This window comes from Eurosta solidaginis, chromosome 4 (assembly GCF_040869045.1).
Source record: "Eurosta solidaginis isolate ZX-2024a chromosome 4, ASM4086904v1, whole genome shotgun sequence".
NCBI lineage: Eukaryota > Metazoa > Arthropoda > Insecta > Diptera > Tephritidae > Eurosta > Eurosta solidaginis.
In genome coordinates, this window is record NC_090322.1 from 2831785 (window position 1) to 2855357 (window position 23573).

At 37.2% G+C, this 23573-nt stretch overlaps 1 protein-coding gene across 2 annotated transcripts in view; it reads right to left on the reverse strand.

Moving 5' to 3' along the window:
* The window catches only part of eag (ether a go-go), a 166127-nt gene that overhangs the window by 107397 nt on the left and 35157 nt on the right, over positions 1–23573 (reverse strand). For both annotated transcript variants that reach the window (XM_067779544.1, XM_067779543.1), the window contains exon 2: positions 6814–6914. In XM_067779544.1, coding sequence (XP_067635645.1) covers positions 6814–6892 — 79 coding nt within the window. In that variant the 5' untranslated portion in view covers positions 6893–6914. The remainder of the gene's footprint in view (positions 1–6813; positions 6915–23573) is intronic.

Genomic DNA, 23573 nt, shown 5'->3' on the forward strand with positions numbered 1-23573 from the left:
GCAATTGTGCACACATACATACACACATGAAAGTCCTTTCAACTTTAATCGAATTAAACACCTTTACGTGACACTGTGGCTTCGAAAATCTGCAAAAATTCCACTTATTCTACTTTGCATATGAAATCGACTTATTTTCATTTAAGTTGCCACCACCTTCGTTTTGCACATTCGTTTCATCTTCTCATTTTTTCGTTGCTCCGCATTGCACACATACAAGCAACACTTCTTTTCCACCGTTATTGCATATCGTTGTATGCTCTCAAAAGTTTATTCTACTTAACACCTTTTTTATACTCAGCTGAGCAGAGCTCACAGAGTATATTAATTTGTTCGCATAACGGTAATCCGTAACGGCATAAACTAATCGAGATAGATATAGAGTCCAAATATATAAAAATGATCTGGACGAAAAAAGCTCATTTAGCCATGTCCGTCCGTCCGTAAACACGATAACTTGAGCAAATTTTGGGGTATCTTAATGAAATTTAGTACTTAAGTTCCTGGGCACTCATCTCAGATCGCTATTTAAACTGAACGAAATCGGACGATAACCACGCCCACTTTTTCGATATCGAAAATTTCGAAAAACCGAAAAAGTGCGATAATTCATTAGCCAAGACGGATAAAGCGATGAAACTTGGTATATGGGTTGACCTTATGACGCAGAACAGAAAATTAGTAAAATTTTGGACAATGGGCATGGTACCGCCCACTTTTAAAAGAAGGTAATTTAAAAGCTTTGCATATCGTGATGACATTTGGCAGAAACGTTACTCCTATTACTATATGTGCGCTAAATAAAAATTAGTAAAATCGGATGACTAACACGCCCACTTTAAAAAAAAAATTGAATATATTTACAGTATATAAGTAAATTATATCAAGATTTAACTCCAGTAATGATATGGTGCAACAAAATACAAAAATAAAAGAAAATTTCAAAACGGGCGTGGCGCCGCCCTTTTTCATTTAATTCGTCTAGAATACGTTTAACGCCATAAGTCGAACAAAAATATACCAATCCTTGTGTAATTTGGTATAGGCATAGATTCTATGACGATAACTGTTTTTTGTGAAAATGGGCGAAATCGGTGGAAGCCACGCCCAGTTTTTATACACAGTCGACCGTCTGTCCTTCCGCTCGGCCCTTAACACGATAACTTGAGCAAAAATCGATATACCTTTACTAAACTTAGTTAACGTACTTATCTTGACTCACTTTATCTTGATAATAAAAATGGGCGGAGTCCGACTATGACCACGCCCACTTTTTTGATATCGAAAAATGAAAAAAATGCCATAATTCTATACCAAATACGAAAATAGGGATGAAACATGGTGATTGGATTGGTTTTTTAAAGCAAAATATAACTTTAGAAAAAGCTTTGTAAAATGGGTGTGACACCTACCATATTAAATAGAAGAAAATGAAAAAGTTCTGCAGGGCGAAATCGAAAGACCTTGCAATCATGGCAGGAGTACTGTTCGTGGTATTACATATATAAATAAATCAGCGGTACCCGACAGATGAAGTTCTGGGTCACCCTGGTCCACATTTTGGTCGATATCTCGAAAACGCCTTCACATATACAACTAAGGGACACTCCCTTTTAAAACACCTATTAATACCTTTAATTTTATACCCATATCGTACAAACACATTCTAAATCCACCCCTGGTCCATCTCTATGGCGATATCTCGAAAAGGAGTCCACCTATAGAACTATGGCCTACTCCCTTCTAAAATACTCTTTAATACCTTCCATTTGATACAAACACATTCCAGGGTTACCCTAGGTTCACTTTCCTACATGGTTATTTTCCTTTATTTTGTCTCCAAAGCACTATGCTGAGTATGTAGTGTTCGGCTACACCCGAACTGAGCCTTCCTTACTTGTTTGTTGCTGAACGTTGCTTTAAAGTTTATTCAAAATTCAAAAATATCCACCTCCTTTAGCTTAAGCAGCCAGCCTCCTGCTCTATGCCATTTTCCATTTTCATTGCTTGAATTTTCAAAACTTTAATTTTTGCTTAAGTGAACTTTATAGCTTTCAGCTTTATTCAGCGCTATTATTTATGATTTAGCGCAATTCAGCGCAAAGCTTCCCACTAAAGCAGTTCAACATTCAAATACATTATTTCCGCTCGACGTTGATTACCAATGTTTTGAGTTTTTGCATTAAGAGCAATTTTGCAAAGCTACCGCTGCCAAGTGACTTTGAAAGTTTTAAGTTTTTTTTTATTGTGCTTCAAGGATGTTGTATAGTGAAAATATAGCCCAAAAGCACTGAGTATTGAAAACTACATTAGCTTATTGAGAACGCTTGCGTTCAAGCGGAGGTTCGGGCCAAATGAGGTAATTTAACTAAAGTTGATGCTGAGTAAGGCCTGATGGCTGAGTACATAAGCATTTATTTAATGTGTTTTTTGTTTTTATTTCTGCACTACACAGAGTGCCATTTCTCTCTTTTTATAAACCGTAGTTTGCTTTTAGGCGTTAGACGTGTACGTTAATGTAATTATGCATAATGCTGGTAATGCGATGTTAGCTTAAATGACTTTAGTATTTCTTAATGAGTCGGAAATGCGAAATAAAATTTAAAAATTTTTTTTTAAAGGAGCGACATTTCAAATTAAAGTTGAGCACAAGTGTTCAAAATAACTAATTATTTATTTATTTTGAGTGCTTTTTGTTAAGCTTAAGGAAACAGCTTTGCTTAATGTTATTAAATAAAACTTTCTTAAATACGCATGAGTTACGAAAACTTGCATACTTCATAGTAAAAAAAACCACAAAATCTGCGTCTCGCTGGAGCCAAAAATATATTAGAAAACAAAAAATCAGATGCGCCAAAAAGTATGCAAAGTATCTCTCATAGTGCCGTAATCGGAAAACTCCATACGAAAGTGTATCGAAAACGTAGCACTGCTCTGCTTTTACGTCTTTTGATATTATTGCAGGGAGTTTCACAGATTATACTTTAGCAATAGTGGATTTCGGAATATGGAAGCAGTGGCCATTGGTGTCACCTCTTATTTGAAAGCTGTAAAAGCTTTTTTGTATTTTTGTATATCTCCGGATATGTGAGTGGAAATCTTATCTCTGCTACCGGTTCCAAAACACAAAATATATTATAAGTTTTTGAAGCAAATTCTTAGATCAGGAACTTTGAATAAGACGCTTTGAAGGAAACTCCTAGAGAAGGTTAACTATAAACCTTCAATTTCTTTTTTAAATTTCGTTTTCACCTAAAATCATGCTTTACTGAGAATTTGGCGCCAAAAATTATGGCGCTCTGTTTTCTATATTATTTAAGTTTAATTTATCATATCTGGAAAAGGTATTCCATATTTTTAATAATGTGCCTAAAAGTATGCAATACTTAAATTATTATTATCATTACAAGCTGCGCTTTACTGCATACATTTTGGCGTGTTCCGCTGATTGACACATTTTTGCCCATAGATACCTTATTTGCCATTTTGACCTAAATATCAGCGTCTTTCTGAGTATTAAGGCCTTAGCTGGTAAACGAACTTGTGAACTACATCACAAACGGCAGCGGGTAGCCTCCGCGTATTGCACTGTATCAGGACCAGCCGAAAAGTGATTACCGGAAAGAAAAAGCTTTTGGGAAACAAAAAGGAAGGTGGATCAATAGCGTCTGAAAGTCCTAGCAAAAAGAAAGCAGAGAAGAAACGTTTAGGATGAAGCAAGAACGACGAGGAAGTGAAAACTGGGCAGAAGTAAAGCGAAATTTTGGTTACCCAAATACTCTCTGGACAGAGGTGCTTCCAAAAATACCCGTGTGCCAATGGTTACCTGATAGGCAAAGAAGCTATTATCTAAAGCATAACTGGATTCCTTTTGCCGAGGAGAAGAGCAGCTCAGGCAGAAAATTAGAAAAAAAAAATTATATTTACTGACCGCGCCGATACTGTCCTGAGTTCATGCCTCACTTGCTTATAGAAGTGTCGGAGTAAACCAAAAATGATGGCACACAGACTAAGGTCTACAAAGAAAAGACATAACTTCAACTGCGACGTGAAGAAGGAAATGGTAAGGTGTGCCTGAGTTCATAGCTACTAGCGTGGTGCAGGATGTTACTGCTATCTGCACGGAAGAAACCGTTCACGCCCCTCTTATGGGTAAATCATTTGCTTATACTTTAGTTTTCAACCTTCTAAAAAAGCTTTAAAGTTATTGGCAAAGCAAGCGAAAATTGTGGTTAGGGAATAGAGAAAATGTGATACAGTACTTGCTTCCGCTGAGTATGTGCTAAGATTTAAAGTATTCCTGCCAAACTTCACAAGTTCATTTTTTTAGCAATCATGTATATTTTACCCATAACCTTAATTAACAGATTTCATAATAATCCTTAAAGAGAAAAGGTATTGCCTATCCAAGTCTCGCTCTGCACTTGAACCACTTCAGCTTAAAAAATTTAAATAAACCTTTTCATGCTAATTTTATCAAAAGCCATTGAGCCGCTGTACGGTTTCAGCAACCTTAATTAACAAAATCAATTTGCTTGGAAAGTTATATGACTTAAGCCATTGAATAACATAAATAACAAAAGAACAATAAAAAAATCATATAAAAGGAATAAGTAAAGTTTACGTATTTGAAAAGAAAATTTAGTGCCCTAAACAAAATTTGAATCAGCTTTAAAATTTGAATTTATGCACGCACATTAAACATTTGCAGAGGATTTGTTATGTCAGCAGTTAAGAAAAAGATTCCAAAACAATAACAATAAATATATCATATAAATCAGGAAATAAGCAAACAAAGCTGTGCCTCATAAAAAGGGTATAGCAGCAACAACTATCATTACTCATAAAAAAGGACGTCCTTTGGTAATAAATACCAGCAGAACAACAAACACTTGAGTGAAGACGCCTAAAAGTAGGCTACTCTAAGAAAGGGAGTGAATAAAAGGCAAGACAACAAAAATTATGCGAAGAGTCAAAAAACATTAGAAAAACGATTAAAATGAAAAAAAAAAATAATCAAGGCGACTTGTAAACCAACAGTGAGCGTAAAGAAGGGAAATGCCGATAAATATGCAAAGATAGCAGGAAATAAAGCAAATTATGCCTTTGGTTGTGAGCTTAGCTTATAATAGATAACGTCTTTAATGATGCTAAATACATAAAAACGTAAATGACAAACATTTGCTTACATAATTACGCAAGAAAAGCATGAGTCCGGCAGCAAAGATGATAGACAGAAAAACAGAAAAGTAATTGTAGTATTCAGTGATAGGTGACAAGCCGCATGGTCGGTAATTTACGGTTGGCTGGATAACTTTATGTAAATTTGTAGGAAAATGTAATCAACTTTGAGGGGCAAAATAAAATGTTAAACGATTTGTGGTACGTAGTTGATGAATATTCATAAAGTTAAATGCAGTGGGGGGAGGAAAATGGATGTAGAGCGAATAGAAATGACTTTGAAGAGTGATAACAAAAGCTCAGAGAGATGTCAAAAAAAATAGGGATAAAGCGGGCTAGAAATGACCCAAACAGGAGTAAGAGGCGAAGTACAAAAAAATGTGCAAAGAACCACAATTTCATTGTCATATCAAATACAAATGTATGTAGGAATGCTACCTTGAGTCTACCTTGCAATGCGGCAGTACATTTAAATGCAACCCTACATACGTCACACATAACCCCAACTCGACAAACGCACGAAGGACAGCCAAGAACAGGCAGTTGTAGTTTGAACCGGACACACGCGACACTTTAATCGAATATACGTTCACTAAAATATTTCTAATATTTTATACTTTAAATTCAACTTAGTCATTACTAAATATATACTCTAATAAAATTAGTAAATAAACATTAAACCGGAGTTGTGTGGTTATTATTTCCTACATGTATAACCCGTATTAAAAAAAATATAAGTCACACAAAATCTTTTTGGTCAAACTGGTCAACATTTTGTGTTATTTTCGACTTTGTAATCCGATCCTATATTGCTCTAATAAGACTAGAAGAGGCGTACTTTTTTCTTTGATTCATTTAACATAGTAATATATTGCTTAAAAATAATGAGATTTTCTATGCTTTTTGGTCTATGCAAGAGTTTGGTTTTTTCCGTTCACCGAGCTTTTTTTGTGGATAGAGGTACCAAAGAATATCTAAATGAGATTTTCTAGCCACAAATCTGAACCACATCCAACCAGCCAGAATGATCTCATAAGAAGGCGACTGTATCTATGCATTTAAGGTATCAAGTGGCGCCCGAATATATTAAAATTAAACTCGTTTATATCTGCAACTATTCGCTTACAAAGCGCGTCTGACTATTCGTGGAATGCATATTTATCAAGTTTATTTGCTTTTCTACTAAGGCGAACACACCCATGCATTTTTAAGGCACATATGGCGCCCGAGCATTTAATAAGGGTCAACTGGTTTATATCTCCAGTTATTCGACTACAAAGTGTGTATGATTGTTAATGGTACGTATATTCCTAAAGCCTAACTGCTTTTCCACTGAACTGAAAAATCACAGCCAGAGGGCTCTCGGCCCTTATGTAAAGTAATCTACTGTTCATTATTTTTTTATTATTTCTATGGCGATGGCTGAAAGGCAGTCAGAGGTATTTTTTCCTGCATGACATGACATCCTTAAAGTAGTGAGCGGTGGAGCGATTTTTTCTGTAGGGCTGACACACGTATGAAATTTTTTTTTTTATATTTATACAGCGAGAAATAAAATTTGTGCAAATTTTTGCACTTAACTTAATAGTTATAAAATATAGAAGTAAATTCAGTTATTTATTTTCCACTTACGTTGTGAATTTGAGCGCCGGATAATGTTCTCCAGGAATGTGTTTTGTGGCGCAACCAATCCTCGACGTCCGCCAGGCATTTTGTTTGCGTATTTTCCTTATCTTCGAAGTATTATAGAAATAACCATAAGCATCAATTTAGTAATAAAGCAAATATTAACACAATACAACAACAACTGCACCGAAGCGAATGCTTTAATTTGCATTGAAACAAAAAACGCGTTTTTGAGTATTGCATAGCGACGAAGGCGAGGGCAACAATATCACACAAAAAAAAATCACTTTCAATATTTAATTTGCTGTTTTTTATCTTTTACAATTTTAACGACGCTGAACTGGAGAGATCAACAGGTAATGCAGACTCTCACTCGTTATTTGTTTTTTCATGATTCACTACAATTTGACGCCTAAATGTAGGCTTATAAAATGAGGAAGTTTCTTAGCGGTAGGAAAATTTACAAAACCCATGAGTTATCTAATACCTTTCTAGATGTGCTTATTATCAAAAGTATGCCACCTCAACATACAACTTCTGCTGTGGGCTAAAAATTCCTGTGAGACATCTCCCATATTAAAACCGGCTTTGGAGGGAGCTGAAACTGAAATTCGGGGTTCTCTTTAAATTGTTTTCCCTCTTGCTGATTTATGGAAGGCCAACAATTACACAAAAAAAATCATATATCGGAACCTATAAGCTCCAATTGAGAAATCACCAAGCTCATAAAAATAATTTTATTTACAGACACGCTTTTTATGGAAATATACTCTAAAAAGTCCCATACTCAAAAAAATTTCTGGTATTCTATTCACAGGTTTTTTTCCCCACACATGAAGCCCCTTGACAACATCTCGAATCATAGTCTGCAACCTCTCATACGTTAAAAGCCAATAAAATAATGAGCTCACAATTTTTATTTTAAAGTTCCTCCAGCGCCTCGACTATAAAAGAATGGTCTGGGAAATGTCGTCTGTAAAATGCGTTGCAATTATAAAAACGATTACAAACTTCTAATAATCTTTGTAACCCCAATTTCAACTGAAAAGCATTGATGGCATTTAATGTAGCATACTTTTAGGCGCACCCTGGTATTTAGTGTAGCATACTTTTAGTCGCACCGTGAACAAGTTTAGTTTATTGATCCGGTTTCCATATTTGAAAAGGTGTGAGAAATGCAATTTAAATTGCTAATGCCCATTTCGAAAGTGAAAAAATGCTAGGAATCTCATATTACTTTAGCTTTATATTAATAAACTATTTCACTTCTTTTATGCGTCGCATTCTCGCTTTTCGCGCTGCCAACTTCTCTTTGTTTGATTAATTTACATTTTACAACAGTCATTGCTATTTTTTTGTGTTTCGTTTTTTTAATTAACTTTAACTTCCTTCGTTCAATTCAAATTCACAACAATCCTCTTAACTTGTAACCTTTTTGTTTCTTTTTTGTTTTGCTTGCTTTACCTTTTATTCATGTTTCATAGCGTGTGACTCAAAAATTTCAATTAAACCCTAAAAAACGTATGCTTTTATTGTTGTTGCGATCTAAAATTGAAAAACTTGACAACATTTTTTTCCTCACAAATATAATTCACTTGTCGGCGCGCAAGAAAAAAGATAAACCAATGACGCGCACTTTACACTTTTTTCATTGCATACTTCGCGGCGTTGAACACAGAACAAACACTTCTGCATGTGTTTTCCTAATTTTTTGCGTTTCACATTAATGCATGATTTTGGCCTTTTTGTCACGCTCGTACGTAAGCATATTTGTACACTCACACACACACACTCACGTAATGCATTTTGTGCTCACATGGCGTTTCACAAGCCTCTTTAAAATTCGTCTGCTCTTTTTTTTTCAATTTTACTTTAAATAACTTTTTTGCACTGCTTTGTGCACATTTCACTTATTCCAGCAGCTGCCGCGTATGTTTATAAATATTGTTGTTGTTGTTTTTGTATTCTCTTTTGCATAGCTGTTTGTGCAAGTGCCTCTATTTTTCGTTAAATCTGCAACGATAAAGAATGAAATAAAAAAATGCATTAAAATTGACAGTGGAATCAATACAAATTCCTACGTTTGCAGAATAAGTGATCAATGTTGGAGTGAAGGGAGAGGGAGGATGGTCATACGTACACCGAAATCTAGCCACATACTATAAGCAGATTATGAATACTTTTTTCTATGATTTTTTTCAACATTCTCTTTCATTTACCGCATTTTGTTTATCTGCATTTTTTCATGACTGCCATAAACGCGCTTAAAAACAACAACAACCGCAAGCAAACAGCAACAATTGCTTTAAAACCTTTTTATTTTTGTAATCGCTGTTGTTTACCCAAAACCGAGTTGTTCGCATAAAATGCCAACATTCTGAAAGTCACATCAATCAAGTTGATTGAACTGATTGGCAGTCACTGAATTACTCATTTTACCAGCAGTCTGGCAACCTTTTGTAATTGCTTGCGTTTACCCTTTTTTACTAACCGTACATTGGCTGATAGTGTGGGTAATCTACAATTGAAAATTGAAAAATTTTATAAGTTATTTTAAATTAATATACCCTCAAGAAAGGTCGCTTAGAGAAAAACGTTGACAGCAGTTTGACAAGCGATGGATGAGCTGGTGGCGCCTTCAAGGTTGCTCATACGCCATGTAAGCCCGTGTGGGAAACGTAATCAATAACGCAAGTTCTAGCTAAAGGTTTTGGGGTTCATAGTTCAATTAATTGCATTTCTGGGCTTTTTATAATTTTCGCTATATTTCAATTTTATTATTATCTTGCTTGCACTTGAACTTTAGTTGATGATTGGGTAAAAAGAAATACAAACAAAGGTCATCAAGAGAACATATGTATGACTGAATTCTTCAGTGCCGTACTCTTTAGAAGTGCTTACGGAGATGACTTCGTAAGTTCCTGGGAGGAGGGGCCTCTTTAGTCAGGTGTATATAGGGATGCCTAGGTTTCTGTGTATTCCGCAGAAACAGTTTGTTCAACATTTGATTTCTCTCCTCCATGAAAAGTATTATCGTCTCACTATCTCGGTGATGTTCTGGGGACATTAGAAGACATCACGTGCAATATGCAACCAACCTCTAAATTAAATCGTTCTCGGCATGGTCGGATCAGCACCTTAATGGTGACGGGGCGTACCAGATCTCTATCCCGCAAAGAACAATCAACAACCCAAAACATTCGGGGAGTGTTTTTACCGTTAATACAACAACAACAACAATGTTTTAGCTTAAGCCGCGGTTGGAGAGTAGGTCCCGTACTTTCGTTTCGAAATTAATTTATTTGGGAAAGAGCATGGTGTTTGTAAGACCTTGTTAGATCAAGGATTTGAGTATTTACACTTTCAAAAGCACCGGCGAAAACGAGGACTAAATGTTTCAGCAACGGATATATTTATGGCTGGAGGTAATGGAATTTTCAGACGAGGAGTTCCTATGTTCATTTCTAGAAAGAAAAAGGCTTCTTGAGAGCTCTAAAAAGAGCCAAGCCTGGGTCCAAGATTGATGTGGATTTTATAGCACAAACGAAGCTTTATTGGTTTAACAAAATTTAAAAAAATCGTTTAGAAAAGACCAAGGGAAGAAACTGCTCTCGAAGAACTGACGTGTCATAAATTTTTCTTTTGGAAAGATAGCCTCTTTTTAGGCATATGTTATAGTGTGATAAGTGCATAATAGAACTGAAGGCAGCATCATACGTTGAGTAGTTAATCTCACCGTTATGAGTAGTTAATCTTACTTTGCAACTTGGAATGAGAATTTCTTTAATTTAGTTGCTAAAAAAAAGTTTTTCTTTCATGAAATGTTGCAGCAATGTGGCTATTAATTGACTAATGAATATTTATTTAGACGCTGAAATGAAGTTTGTTAGTCAGTCAGCAATAACTACAGAGTATTAAAAGATAAGTGATGTGTGAAACTTTCATCAAATTAAAGATAATGATACATTTGGTTTGCGTAGATATGTTTGAAGGATGCTGAATTTGATGCGAATGCGGCATAATGAAAGATTACCAGAACTTGATGCAGACTAATCAGTAATTAAGTTATTTTTGTAATGCTGATTAGGTTATAGATGTGCGTAAGATTATTTTTTGACGGATTAAATTCAAATTTATTAACATCATACACCGGACATACAATTGCCGACTCATAGTTGGTTGGTTGAAGCTTAACAAATTTTCCAACAGCCTTAGCGATGCAATATTTTCTTGTATTAATATATACCTGTCAATCTAATTTCACCTTGAATTCCAAACACCATAGCGCCTTTCCGAAGAAAAAGTTGGAGAAAGCCACAAACGCATCCCTTTGCTGCCGATATTACATCCGGAAAGGACCACGATCTACGCAATTGTATAAAAATGGAAAAGCTCAGCCGAAAATTGTAAGAGCACAGACAAGCTTTCTATAAAAATCTATAAGAGTTATATCAGTTAAATTATCACTCATACGTATGCGGTTAAGTGGATCCGAGTATCAATGAATAGCTTGGGAAATCAGCTGTACATATGGATTGAAGTAGCTTTTGACGCAGAAATGATTTCCATGCTGCCTGCCTTCACGTTTCAAAGAAGCGATGTGTCCTATAACACGGAGTGAGGCTATAAAAAATTTGCTGCGTGATTCCATGCCGACATTGACTCAAGAAAATAAACTCTCTAATGCTGATATACATGAAACAAAGTATTGGCGTAGTTCGAATTTAGAACTATATATTAAAAACCCGTTGATGGTGGCAGCTAAACTGGCTTTAAGCTAGGCTCTATGGTGTTTTTTGCAGACAGTATTGCAAATTTCGCTTCACTCTGCTCAAACATGCAGACTTTCAAGTTGTGGTGCTCGTGTGGCTCGATGATGAAGAGGAGAACACGGTGGCTCACCTTATCTGCAACTGTCCAGCGCTAAGTGGCGCAAGACAGCGCTTCCTGAGAGCTTCGTTTCGAGATATTCTTTATCAGGTCCTCGAAATGGTTCGAAGATGAAATGTAATGGTGTCCTTTTGTGGCCTAAATGTGTCCACGGGCACCCACTTAAATCTTACCTAGCCTAAACCTCAAGGACATGTACTACTACTGAAGAGGCATACCTGCGCAGGCAACTATTTAAGTCCTTTTTTCGGTCAGCGAAACCACGGAAGTGGAGTACTTTTAATTGAAGCCAAAAATGCAACACTTAATTTTTCCCCAATTTCACACTTTTAATCTTTATATGATCTCTTGTCCACATACTTTCTTTAAAGCAAGAAATTTCGCTGCCTCCTAGCATTTGAATGTTTCTCGTTTTTTGTTTTAATTATTCTTTAGAACCACCTCTCCGAAAAAAATGCTGCCGAAATGTAAGCAAAGGAAAAACAGCACAAAGATAAATTCATTCGGCTAAGTTTTTTCTTATTGCTTACTTCCCTTTCCCTTATCTCACTCATTTAATGCGCATTGTTGTGCTGCCATAGTAATTACAATTATTTTGTTGTTGTCATTACTTTTTAATTTTATTTACACGCTTTTGTTTGCGCGCTCAGCCACAACTTGTTATATTTACTTTGGTCCTTTTGCCGTGGTTGGTTTGCAGCGCCACAAAATTTGTATGAGCAATTTTTTTGTTTTTTTTCGTAGCTTTGGCGAGCTGCTGTTCTGGTGGTGAGGAAGACGAAATGGTGTGAAGATGAGTACTGGTACTAGCTTCTATGGTACAACTATGCTTTGTGTGTATGCAAGATACCTCTTAATATACATATATACACACATACCAACGTAATTGCTATTTTCTAGCAAATTGTCCACAGCGAAATCTGTTGGCGTTTTGTTGGGTTTTTTGCTTTCATTAAGCTGGCGGCACTAACTATTTAGAAAGTGGAGCGTATTTTTTATGAATTATGCTCTTGAAACTATTTCCTGTTTAGGTGTGTGTGTTTGCAAAAATATATAAGATTTTCCGGTAGCAAAATTGCATTTTTTACTTCATTAAAATCTGATTTATTATTTTGTTGGAGAAGGGAGCCATGGGGAAAGTAGCCAATACTGTCCGTGGGATGAGTTGTGCGCAGGATGAATCGTCCGTAGATTAAATTATCCGGAACGAATTGTCCGTGGGATGAATTATCCTTGGGGCGAAATGTCCGAGGGATGAATTGTCCGTGGGATGAATTGTTCCGAAAGTTGCAATTGGGGCTGTGAAAATATTTATGAAAGTCACCACAATTTCAGTCACACTTTCCTTGAGTGCAATAGAAAGAATATTATTTGAACCATATTAATTAAAGCTGCTAGAAGACTTATTCCACCTTCGTTCTTTATAATGCTGGAAACGCGTTTTTCCTCTCTATTATTTGTTGGGGAATGTGACTGTGTAACCATCAACTGCTTGCCCGTCAAGCAAAATTTTACTCCTCTAAAGAAGCATTAGAAAAACTTCGCTTAGGCCGGACCATACATCTTTACTGGGTTCGCGGTTATATAAGGATAGAAGGTCGCGAAAAGGCCGATGAGTTGGAAAAGGGTGTAACACTCACTGAGTCGACGAAAGACGTCCCAATCCGCTTGGGAGAAATCAAAAGGAGACAGGAGTTATATATGATCCATCAAGCAAGAAAGGCGTGGACAAAAGCGCCGGGCTGCAAAATTTCTAAGAGCATGTGCACAGCCTACGATATTAGACTCACAAAGTGGCTCATATCTCTGAAGAGGGAACACTTGAGGCTCACTATGGGCGTACTGACTGCACAATGCCTTCTGGCGTCACATGCTTATGAATGAGGCTCGTCAGTAACAGCAAGATCAGAAAGTGTGAGCTGCAGGAAGAATCGGTTGAGCACGTTCTGTGCTCATGTTCTGCGCTCGCCAGGTCAAGGCTCCAGCTATTAGGGGCGGCAGAGTTGCCAAATCTCGGGGAAGCAATTAAGCTGGGTCAAACAAATTCTGGTAATACTATGGACACATTCAGTGAATGTGAGGTCTTTACTGGCCGACCAGTTCAACCTAACCTAACCTAACCTAACCTATAAAGAAGTTAAACTCCTCGTTACCGTGCAGAAGATATAAAGCCCCATAAGTATTTCGCCTAGCAGTTTCAAAGTAGCCTTTTCACTGAGCTATTTCTTCTAGTTTCAATGAACTTATGCAGCATTATTGATCCAAATCCTTCTCAAAATTAGTTTAAAATGATCGATTGAAAAGTTTTGTCATCTTTGCCCTCATTCTCCGCGCTTTAAATTAACAGGTGCTGCAAATGGGTGGGCGTGTAGGAGATTAATTGCCAACTTTGTACTTTAGAAGATCAGATTGGTGGTAAATAATGAAAACTGAGTTGCTACAAGCGAAAAAATAATTCAAAAATAATAAAAGGTATTGTGTTTAGCATTTGATTTTAATGAGCAGATACAGTAAAGTGCTACGTATTTTGTACAGCGCCAATGCATCATCCATCTTTTTATCTGCTTGCTAATGTCATCAAGTTATTATCTTCAGTCGTGGCTGCTCCTCTCTTTTCTCCATTGTTCCAGCATCTTCAAGCTCTTTTTAAGCGCATTTTACTTTTTGCAGCTAAATATTGTTTACCTCACTTTCCCTTCAGCCCACATGCTTGCACCTATCAACTTGTAACAATTTCATTGCTTATTATAATAACAATCAGCCTCTGCTGCTGGTACTCCCGTCTTCTTCAACTAATTTGTTAAATTTTCAAATATCGAGTTAATGACGTGTTACACGAAACCACATCCACTTGCACCATCACAGCCACAGCCACTAAAGTTATATTAACGAAAACCAGCAAAACTCATGCTTTTCTACCTCCCATTATGCAACAATAAGCTTTCGATAGCACGACGCTATAAAAGTGCGCTACTTACACTTGCCTTCACGTAGCTCTGTAAAACAAGTTGAGTAACAAAGAGACGGTGGTGTGGTGCAGCATCAGCGTTGCGGCTGAGGCATGAGAAGTAGTAGAAGTGCTGCTGCAGCAACCAGAAGACAATGCATCAAATGAAAGTAGTCTGCGTGCGGTAAAACTTTTAATTTGTTCAGCTAAAAGTAAAATGCTACATTGACGTCAAGTTGGGATTTTGGGAGCTGGCACAGACTATTCTTGTTATTGTTGTTATTATTGGAATTACACACAAACTGTTGCACTACGAGTTTTAGGCAATATTTTTGTTATAAACTTTCACTGCCACAAACTTATCTGATTACCTGCCCTATGTGTATGTATGTATGTATGCATGGGCTCACACTTTATGCTGTAATGAGAAACTTTATTTAAGCGCTTTTGCTAGCAGCGCATAAGCGACCAAATTTTGCGGCGAAATTTAAGTAGAAAAGTAATTTTAAACTTCGTTTTTAAAGCTTGGCAATTTATCACACCACTTTTGAAAAGGGTCGATAATTGAAAATTTAATTTATGCGGATCTTACATTGCTAGCAAATGAGTAAAGATTCAGCTTATGATAGTTCATGAGCTCTGTTTGGGGAAGTCATTAAAGCTTTTAACGTTAAGTTATGCTTTCCGATTGGGAGCTACGTTTGAAAATTTGTTATAACCTCTATAATAAGTTGAGTAGTATACAAGCCTATCAGGCTCAAGTTGGCGTGTTCGATTTCCGCGATGGATAGCGTCAAAACAAATATGAGTCACCACTTACCAATGAACGGAGTGCATTTTAGAGTGCTTTTGCTGTAGAATTATTTTCAGAAAATGCAGGCTGCCTGAGAAGTGCGGTCTGAGGTAGAAATAAGAGAGAAGGGCCACATCTGAATACGATTAAGTCCAGTGATGCCGTCTGTCTTAACTATAAGATAAATTCTGCGCTATTATACGAAGTCTGAAGAAGTAAGTAGGCAAAATAGTTCCAGCTGTTTAAGCATTAGACTTGAACACAAATTCAAAACCCAATATCGCGATAATGACCGGCAAATAAAAGAATTTTTCAAGCAGTTTGAGCTGAGTGTTATGAGCTGAATGTTTGAAGTGCCTGCTCTTCTGCTATTTTTCTAAATGTTTTCCATTATCCAATCAGCTGCTATTGTCGATTTTATAGTAATGTGATTCTAGTATTTTTTAAAATAGAATTCACAACAGAGTCAGAGCCACTGACCTGCCTTCTACTCAATGTCCCGGCTGCATATGCATCGGCTAGCACCCAAAGATGTGAATAAAGATGGCAGTGCATCAAGTCATAATAATCGAAATGAAAAAATGAAAATGCTTCAAAAGTGGTTTTCAAAGCTTGGTCGCGCTTCAGCAATGGTCGGTAGCACTGTGAATATACTTCTAAATTAGCAGACAAGCACGTCATTACGAATATTTCTGCTACTTCCAAGGTAATGCATGTAAAGTGGTATTTAAATTAAAAAGTTTTAATGGGCTAAAAAATTACTACGCATATCGGTTGTACGGCCAAAGCCGAGGCCTTTTTTCTTGTTAGGCATAAAGTCACGCGAGACAAACGATATAATTTTCACTGCTTGGAATACTCATTTCTCTGCGCCCCCTTTCAGCATAAATCAATCGCTTCTTAACTAGAAACGGCATTTTGCTTTCAGCTGTCCAACAGTCTATTTGTCTGCGCATCAGAGGAGCCTAATTCCTTATAAAAAGGTTCCTCTCCAAAAACTCTGTATACAGCGAGTATTTTCCCGAGAAAACGAGGTCGATGAAATACTACGTGTTCTGTGTTTTCTAATTCGGTACTACAGTGTGCACAGAAAGTATTCTCCTCTATCCTATGCTTATGTAAAATCTACTTGAAACCACCGTGACCACTCAAAGCTTGCGTGAGGTGGTAGTTTGGTACGCGGTGCTTGCGCTCATACCAAAGCTCTTGTATTTCGAACTAACGTGAAGGTTCAGCGGACTTTTCCATTCGTGCCACCTATTTATTGATCGTGACCTCGCGCTTTACTTGGCATCTTCAGACAGTCGCCCCATTTTAATTCAAAGCGAAGCTATTGTGTTTTGAGAGGCACTTGCGACTTTCTATAACTTCCAGTGGCTTCAAAAGTACGCACAAATTAATACAGCGGTTTTTGAACAACAATGCATCGAAACAGTTAAGAAGCAGTAACTTATATAAAAAAATGTTTAATGTCCTTTAACTAGCACAATTTAAAATCCTCAGTCATATCTATTAGATTTTAGCTTATTATTAGACACCTTAAAAAACTTGCAATTGACAACTAAAATGGATTTTATCTAATATATAAAATTCTTCTGTCACGGTTTTAGAGGCTTAATTCCTCCGAAACGGCTGAGCCGATTCTCATGAAATTTTGTGAGCATATTGGGTAGGTCTGAGAATCAGCCAAGGTCTACCTTTTTTTCGATATGTGCCTAGGGTCTTGAGATCAAAACTTGGACCCGAGTACCCCTAGAATGTGTTCATACAATATGGATATCAAATGAAAGCTGTTGACGAGTGCTATAGTACAGGATAATTTTCATACAACTGGGAGGCTAGGGTCTCGAGATATAGCCCAAAACGTGGACCCGGGTACCCCTAGAATGAGTTTATACAATATGGATATCAAATGAAAGATGTTGATGAGTGCTATATCACAGGATAATTTTCATACCCCTGGGTGACTAGGGTCTCGATATATAGGGCAAAACGTGGACCCGGGTACCCCTAGAATGTGTTTATACAATATGGATAACAAATGAAAGCTATTGATGAGTGATTTAGTAGAGGTTAATTTCCATACCCCTGGGTGACTAGGGTCTGGAAATATAGGCCAAACGTGGTCCCGTGAACGCCTAGGCAATGTTTTTACATTGTGGGTATCAAATTGAAGCTGTTCATGAGTGCTTTAGTACAGGGTAGTTTTCATGCCTATTGGTGACTAGGGTCTCGAGATATAGGCCAAAACGTGGATCAGGGTAACACTAGGATGTGTTTTTACATTGTGGGTATCAAATTGAAGCTGTTGATGTATGCTTTAGTACAGAGTAAGTTTTACACCGCTGGGTGACTACGGTCTCGAGATATAGGCCAAAACATGGACCGGGTACCCCTAGAATGTGTGTGTATTATGGATATCAAATGAAAGCTGTTGCTGAGAGCTGTAAAGTAATTTTCATTGTGATATTCGATTTAGTCGCATCAACCTGGCAAGACTGATAAATATGCATGCGAAGCCGAAATAAAGACAAGGATTAATAATATGCACATTGCTATTTACATACGTCCTATTCGATTTGCCTGAAATATCGTATATAAATTTGCCTATATTAGTATTTACGATGCTTTTTTCCGGGAAGTATACCAGAGATGGACTGGGACTGGGATTAGGACTAGGATTGGGACTGAGACTGAAACTCGGAGTGGGACTGGGACTGAGACTCGGAAAGGGACTCGAACAAAATACATACCATCCTCTGGGACTGGCAATAAGAGATGAAGAAGAAGGAAAAAAACTTGAGAGAAGAGAAAAGAGAGAAGGAGACTGAGAAAGAGATAGAATGAGATGAAGATGGAGATAAAGCGAAAAAGACGGAGGGAGGAGTGAATAAAAAGATTAGGAAAAAGTATAGAGGGGTAGGGCAGAGTTAGACTGAAAAAGCTTATCAAAATGTATGCAGATAGGCCAAATTTAGGGCAGAACAATGTCTGCCGGGTCTGCTAGTTTACATATAAATGTTGCTGTCGTATTCGACCTCGAAATGAGCAACTTAAAAAGAAAGTATGCCACTTGACCCTCACCGTTGGCAATGAAAAAATAAGTAATTTCTATTTTTGGCAAACATAAATTATAATTTCCAGAGAAGTTTGCTTGAGAGTGCGCCTATATGTATGCTAAATAATTAGGGGAAAATAGGTGGAAATAATTTTTAACGAATAAATGCGCTACAGTGCATATATCATTCAACTTATTACTCGAAATATATTATATTTGTGGAAATTGCTATAATTCTCCAATATTTCGCCACATATTTTGTGTAATTCAGGCATTGGATAGTAAAAAAACACGCAAATATTCCGCCGAAGTGACATGTTCGTGCAAGAAAGAATAATCTGAAAACTGGTTTAAGTATGTAAAAGTGTATATTTGAAAAGGAAAAGCAAATTTGTTGTATGATGAAAGTTTTCTTAAAGTAAAATCACGCCACAAGCACTGATTTTGTAACTTAAATATATTTCAAAAGAATAACTTACATAGGTGAAACCAGTAACTTGCCTATCACAACAATAACAACAAAATAATGGAATAATGTCAAAACATTTGCGTTTATATTGTTTTACTAAAACCCTAGCATCAATCATGCATAAAAATAAAAAAAATTGTAATACATGATAATATTAATAGTAATAATACTTAAGTATATGCCAATGCGCCTTGAAGTATGCTTCATTTTATCGCACACGCCCCATAAGCAAGCAATGTTTAAGTTTTGTTAATTCTACCTTAGCAAAAGACCTTGCGGCAACCTTCGCTAAAGTGTACACATGTGGCAAAAAGTGAGCGTAGGAAGGAGACTCAAAAAGAGACGAACAATGAAAATGAAAGTGGAATTAAATGCACAACAAAGTAAAGGTAAACAAAATTAAAGTACACAAATTTTGCTACACTTTTCGACACGCAATTATTATTTAGTAAGCTGCCTACGCATGCAAACAGAAAATATGAAAGTCATGTTTTTCAAAGGAAGTGAGTAAAATGAATGCTAAATAGAAAATATATATAGAAGAATAGGCAGTGGCACCTCAGACGCAGTGCAAATACGTCAAAGACCGCGCTAATGCTGATGTTGTCTTAACCGAATAGCTCCTTTGCGGCAAAGTAGGACTGAAGCATAGAACCAAAAAGACATTTGTATTACTTCAAAAGAAAGAAATCGTTGAGCGATTCATGAACAGTGATGTTTCACTTCGCAGAATCTGAACGTGATCCAACATCCAACCGATCGATCGATACTTTATTCAAGAAAATGGTATCAGGAGGTTCCCTTCATTATGGATATCTGTTTGATCACAAGTTGATTAGTCGTTGCTAACGTTATCGAGGCAAAAATGTTGAGTACGTTCTGTGACCCAAATTGCCAGATTTGGAGGCAGAAAGGAAAGTAGGTTAAGTCCTAGATAGAACAGATATATATGCCAAGAGGATGAAGTTATTTTATAACTGGTGGCCCATTTGGGTTTTCCCGTTCGGTAGACAAACAAATTCTGTTCAAGCACATCCCGTCTATGTACCAGTTCAACCTATACCTTTATATATGTACAGATCAATCTGCCGGCTACTAGGCAGCCGGTAAACTATTGGCATTTCGTAGGCAGCCCCCACATCGCCAATGCTTGTAAGCAACAAAAGCGTCGCAATCATCAGACGTTCTTATGAGAAATACGGCGGATATATTCAGTTTAATTACGAGTATTTAATGTATCCATATTGTGATCTAAGTGCAATAGATGGGATTGGAATACTGTATCTCATGATGCACCTTAAGAACTGCACGTTTTCGAGAACACTGCAGAAGCGCAATGAAATTCTCGAACCGAATCGGTTTTTCTAGAGCGGCTCATCTTAACATCTAAAATACATTGAACGGATATTCCAAGCCATGGATTCCACCTCGGCTCTTTGAATATTCCAATTTCTTTTTTAAATTCTTTCATTGTTCAAATAAAAACTAGTCAGCACTACACCAAACAACCTCTGGTCGTTTAGCTGAACTCACTGAGACTTAAAGCAAATAAATTAGAACTTGAAAATAACTTTCTTCATTATCAAAGAAAAGTTGTGACAAAGCAATTTTCTTTTACTGTTCTTTTATAATTTTGGTGTTTGGTATAAACATCTTTGAATTGCTTTTTTCTTAACTTCGTACCTGCTATTTTTAGAATTTTATGTGACGTCATTAAGTGAAAGTGGCAAGACTTGTATAAATTGGCATTTAACACAAATAAGCGAAAAAACTAAAAAAATTACATATGTTTTCTTAAGTTTTCTTATGTTTACATAAACATTTAAGTACACCCATACATGCATACGAACAAATGCTGTCTTATGAGCATTCTTTGTTTGTATGCGAGGCTCATTAATACTAAACGTCACTTGAGTCAGCGTGCCACTTGGGCTGAGTACCAACGTCCAAGTGTGGCAGACAACGAGATGAGTGATAATAGTTGGGGCTCATACTTACAAAAACAATAATAAATACATATGTGTTTGTGTATGTTGATGCGTTAGTCTGCCAGCCTTTTGTGTGCCACTTTAGAAAACATTAAAAACAAAATGTCAGTGAGGAAATGCGCCATCTTCCACATTTCTTGCAAAAACTTTTTCCATCACAATGAGTTTTATTTATATTTTTAGTTTCATTTCTATTTGTCTGCTAAACTCATAACTAAGTTAAAGAACTAATTGTTTATTTAATTTTAATATAAAAAAGTTTTAGGGAAAACATGTTGGCAATCTGATCTTTAACGTTGATGGCAGAGACTAATTCAGCAGCACTCCAAAGAAAAAACATGCTAGCAAATATTAGCGGAGAAGGAATGAGTAGAGGGATCTTTTGAGGATCCAGCGTGAAATTTGCAGGGTGAAGAGAGTCTCATGGTAACATTTCTGTGCGGACATCGGGTGCTCCAGCGAGCGCAAGTACTAGTTAGAGGAAATATGGTTCAGGCACTCATAAAGAGGGACAACGTAGAATTGTCACGTAAAAGTTAAGGGTCCCTTGAGGCGCTTTTCTACACAAATTTGCCATCGGTAGATGTTGCACACCATACTAGGAGAGAGCTTCCATCACAGAGAGGGTAGTGTATGGCTTGGTGGTGGATAGCAAGATCGAATGGGCGGTGAAGGGCTTAGAATAGTATTCGATGAGTGCATAAGCCTGAACCATGTACCCCACTTTTGAAGAACTTCTCGTTAGCTTACAATAATTTCTTCAAAGGAGTTTCTAGAGCGAATAGTTCACGCAGATTATGGTGCCCAAATGGCGGACGAGGCGACACACGTATACACCGATGGTTCCAAAGTAATGGAAGGGGTGGGGTCTACGGTATACTGTGCCGCTGCGGAAATAAACAGATCCAACAAGCTGTCAGATAACTGCAGTGTTTTTCAGGAAAAAGAAGTGGCCGTAAGCAAATGAGCCGAAACACTGAAAGAAAAAAGCTTAAGCCACAGCCGCGTCAACTTTTATTTTGATAGCCAAGTAAGAATTAAAGCAATAAGATCGCATAACGTAACATCTAGAAGTGCATTACCATGCAATCTCTGAAAATTGACAGGATTGGGTAAAACATGCATCTATGTTGTGTACCAGGATTTAAGGGAATGGATGGTAATGAAAAAGCGTATGAGATAGATAAAAAGGGCGCATCTCTCGAAGTTTGCACCGTAAACGTCCCTGTACGTTTGCGTGATATTAAGAGAGGGCGGGAGCTGCGCATGATCGACCAAACAGGTCTTTCAACTTCAGACTAATAAAATAACTATTATCAATAAAAAAAAGAGTATTGTAGGCTCATGAAAAGTATGCTGACTGGGCAATGCCTTCAAGCGTCACGTACTTTAAAATTAAACCTAGTTGGTGATTGCAGATTTAGGAAGTGCGATTTGGGGGTGGGAACGATCAGCAGGCTGTGTGCTCGTGCTCTGCGCTCGGCAGTATTTTACGAACTGTTTTGTTGCGCAGTTTCGTATGGTATCCCAAGTGTGTGCCTTTATAAGTCCACACTATGGCTCTGGACCACAAAATACTGCTATAGCCCACTGCTTGGTAGTCTGTATGTTCATTACCTTCATGTATATATTGCCCGGGAACACATCCTTACTAAATCTTGTGTTCGGCTCTCTGAAAACCAATGCATTTATACACAGTTTAGAAATAGTTGTATAATACTGCAAGGCACGTCAGGCTACCTGGATTTCTGACATGAGTTCTGCATGACCTAATAAGTGAAAATATCTTAATATATAAAAAACACGTGTCACTATGTTTGAGGCCAATGGACTCCTAAACTACTGAACCGATTTTGAATTTGTTTTGCACCCCTTATGTAGTTTGATCTAACTTGAAATATAGGATAGGTGAATGGGTCACTGGGGTCTCGAGATATAGGCCAAAACGTCGACCCGGGGACCCGTAGAATGTGTTTATAGAATATGGAAATAAAATGAAAGCTGTTGATGAGTGCTTTTGCAGAGGGTAACTTTCATACACCTGGGTGACTAGGGTCTCGAGATATAGGCCAAAACGTGGACCCGGGTACCCCTAGAGTGTGTTCATATAATATGGATATCAAATGAAAGCTGCTGATAAGTGATTTAGTAGAGGGTAATTTTCATACCCCTGGGTGACTAGGGTCTCGAGATATAGGCCAAAACGTGGACACGGGTACCCGTAGAATGTGTTTATAGGATATGGATATCAAATGAAAGCTGTTGATGAGTGCTTTAGCAGAGGGTAATTTTCATACCCCTGGGTGACTAGGGTCTCGAGATATAGGCCAAAACGTGGACCCGGGTACCCGTAGAATGTGTTTATAGAATATGGATATCAAATGAAAGCTGTTGATGAGTGCTTTAGTACAGAGTAATATATTATCCAGAGACGGACTGGGACTGGGATTAGGACTAGGACTGGGACAGAGACTCGGAGTGGGACTGGGACTGGAATAAAATACATACCACCTTCTGGGACAGGCAATAAGGGATGTAGAAGAATGAGAAGAAATTGAGAGAAGAGAAAAGAGAGAAGGAGAAAGAGATTGAGAAAGAGATAGAATGAGACGAAGATGGAG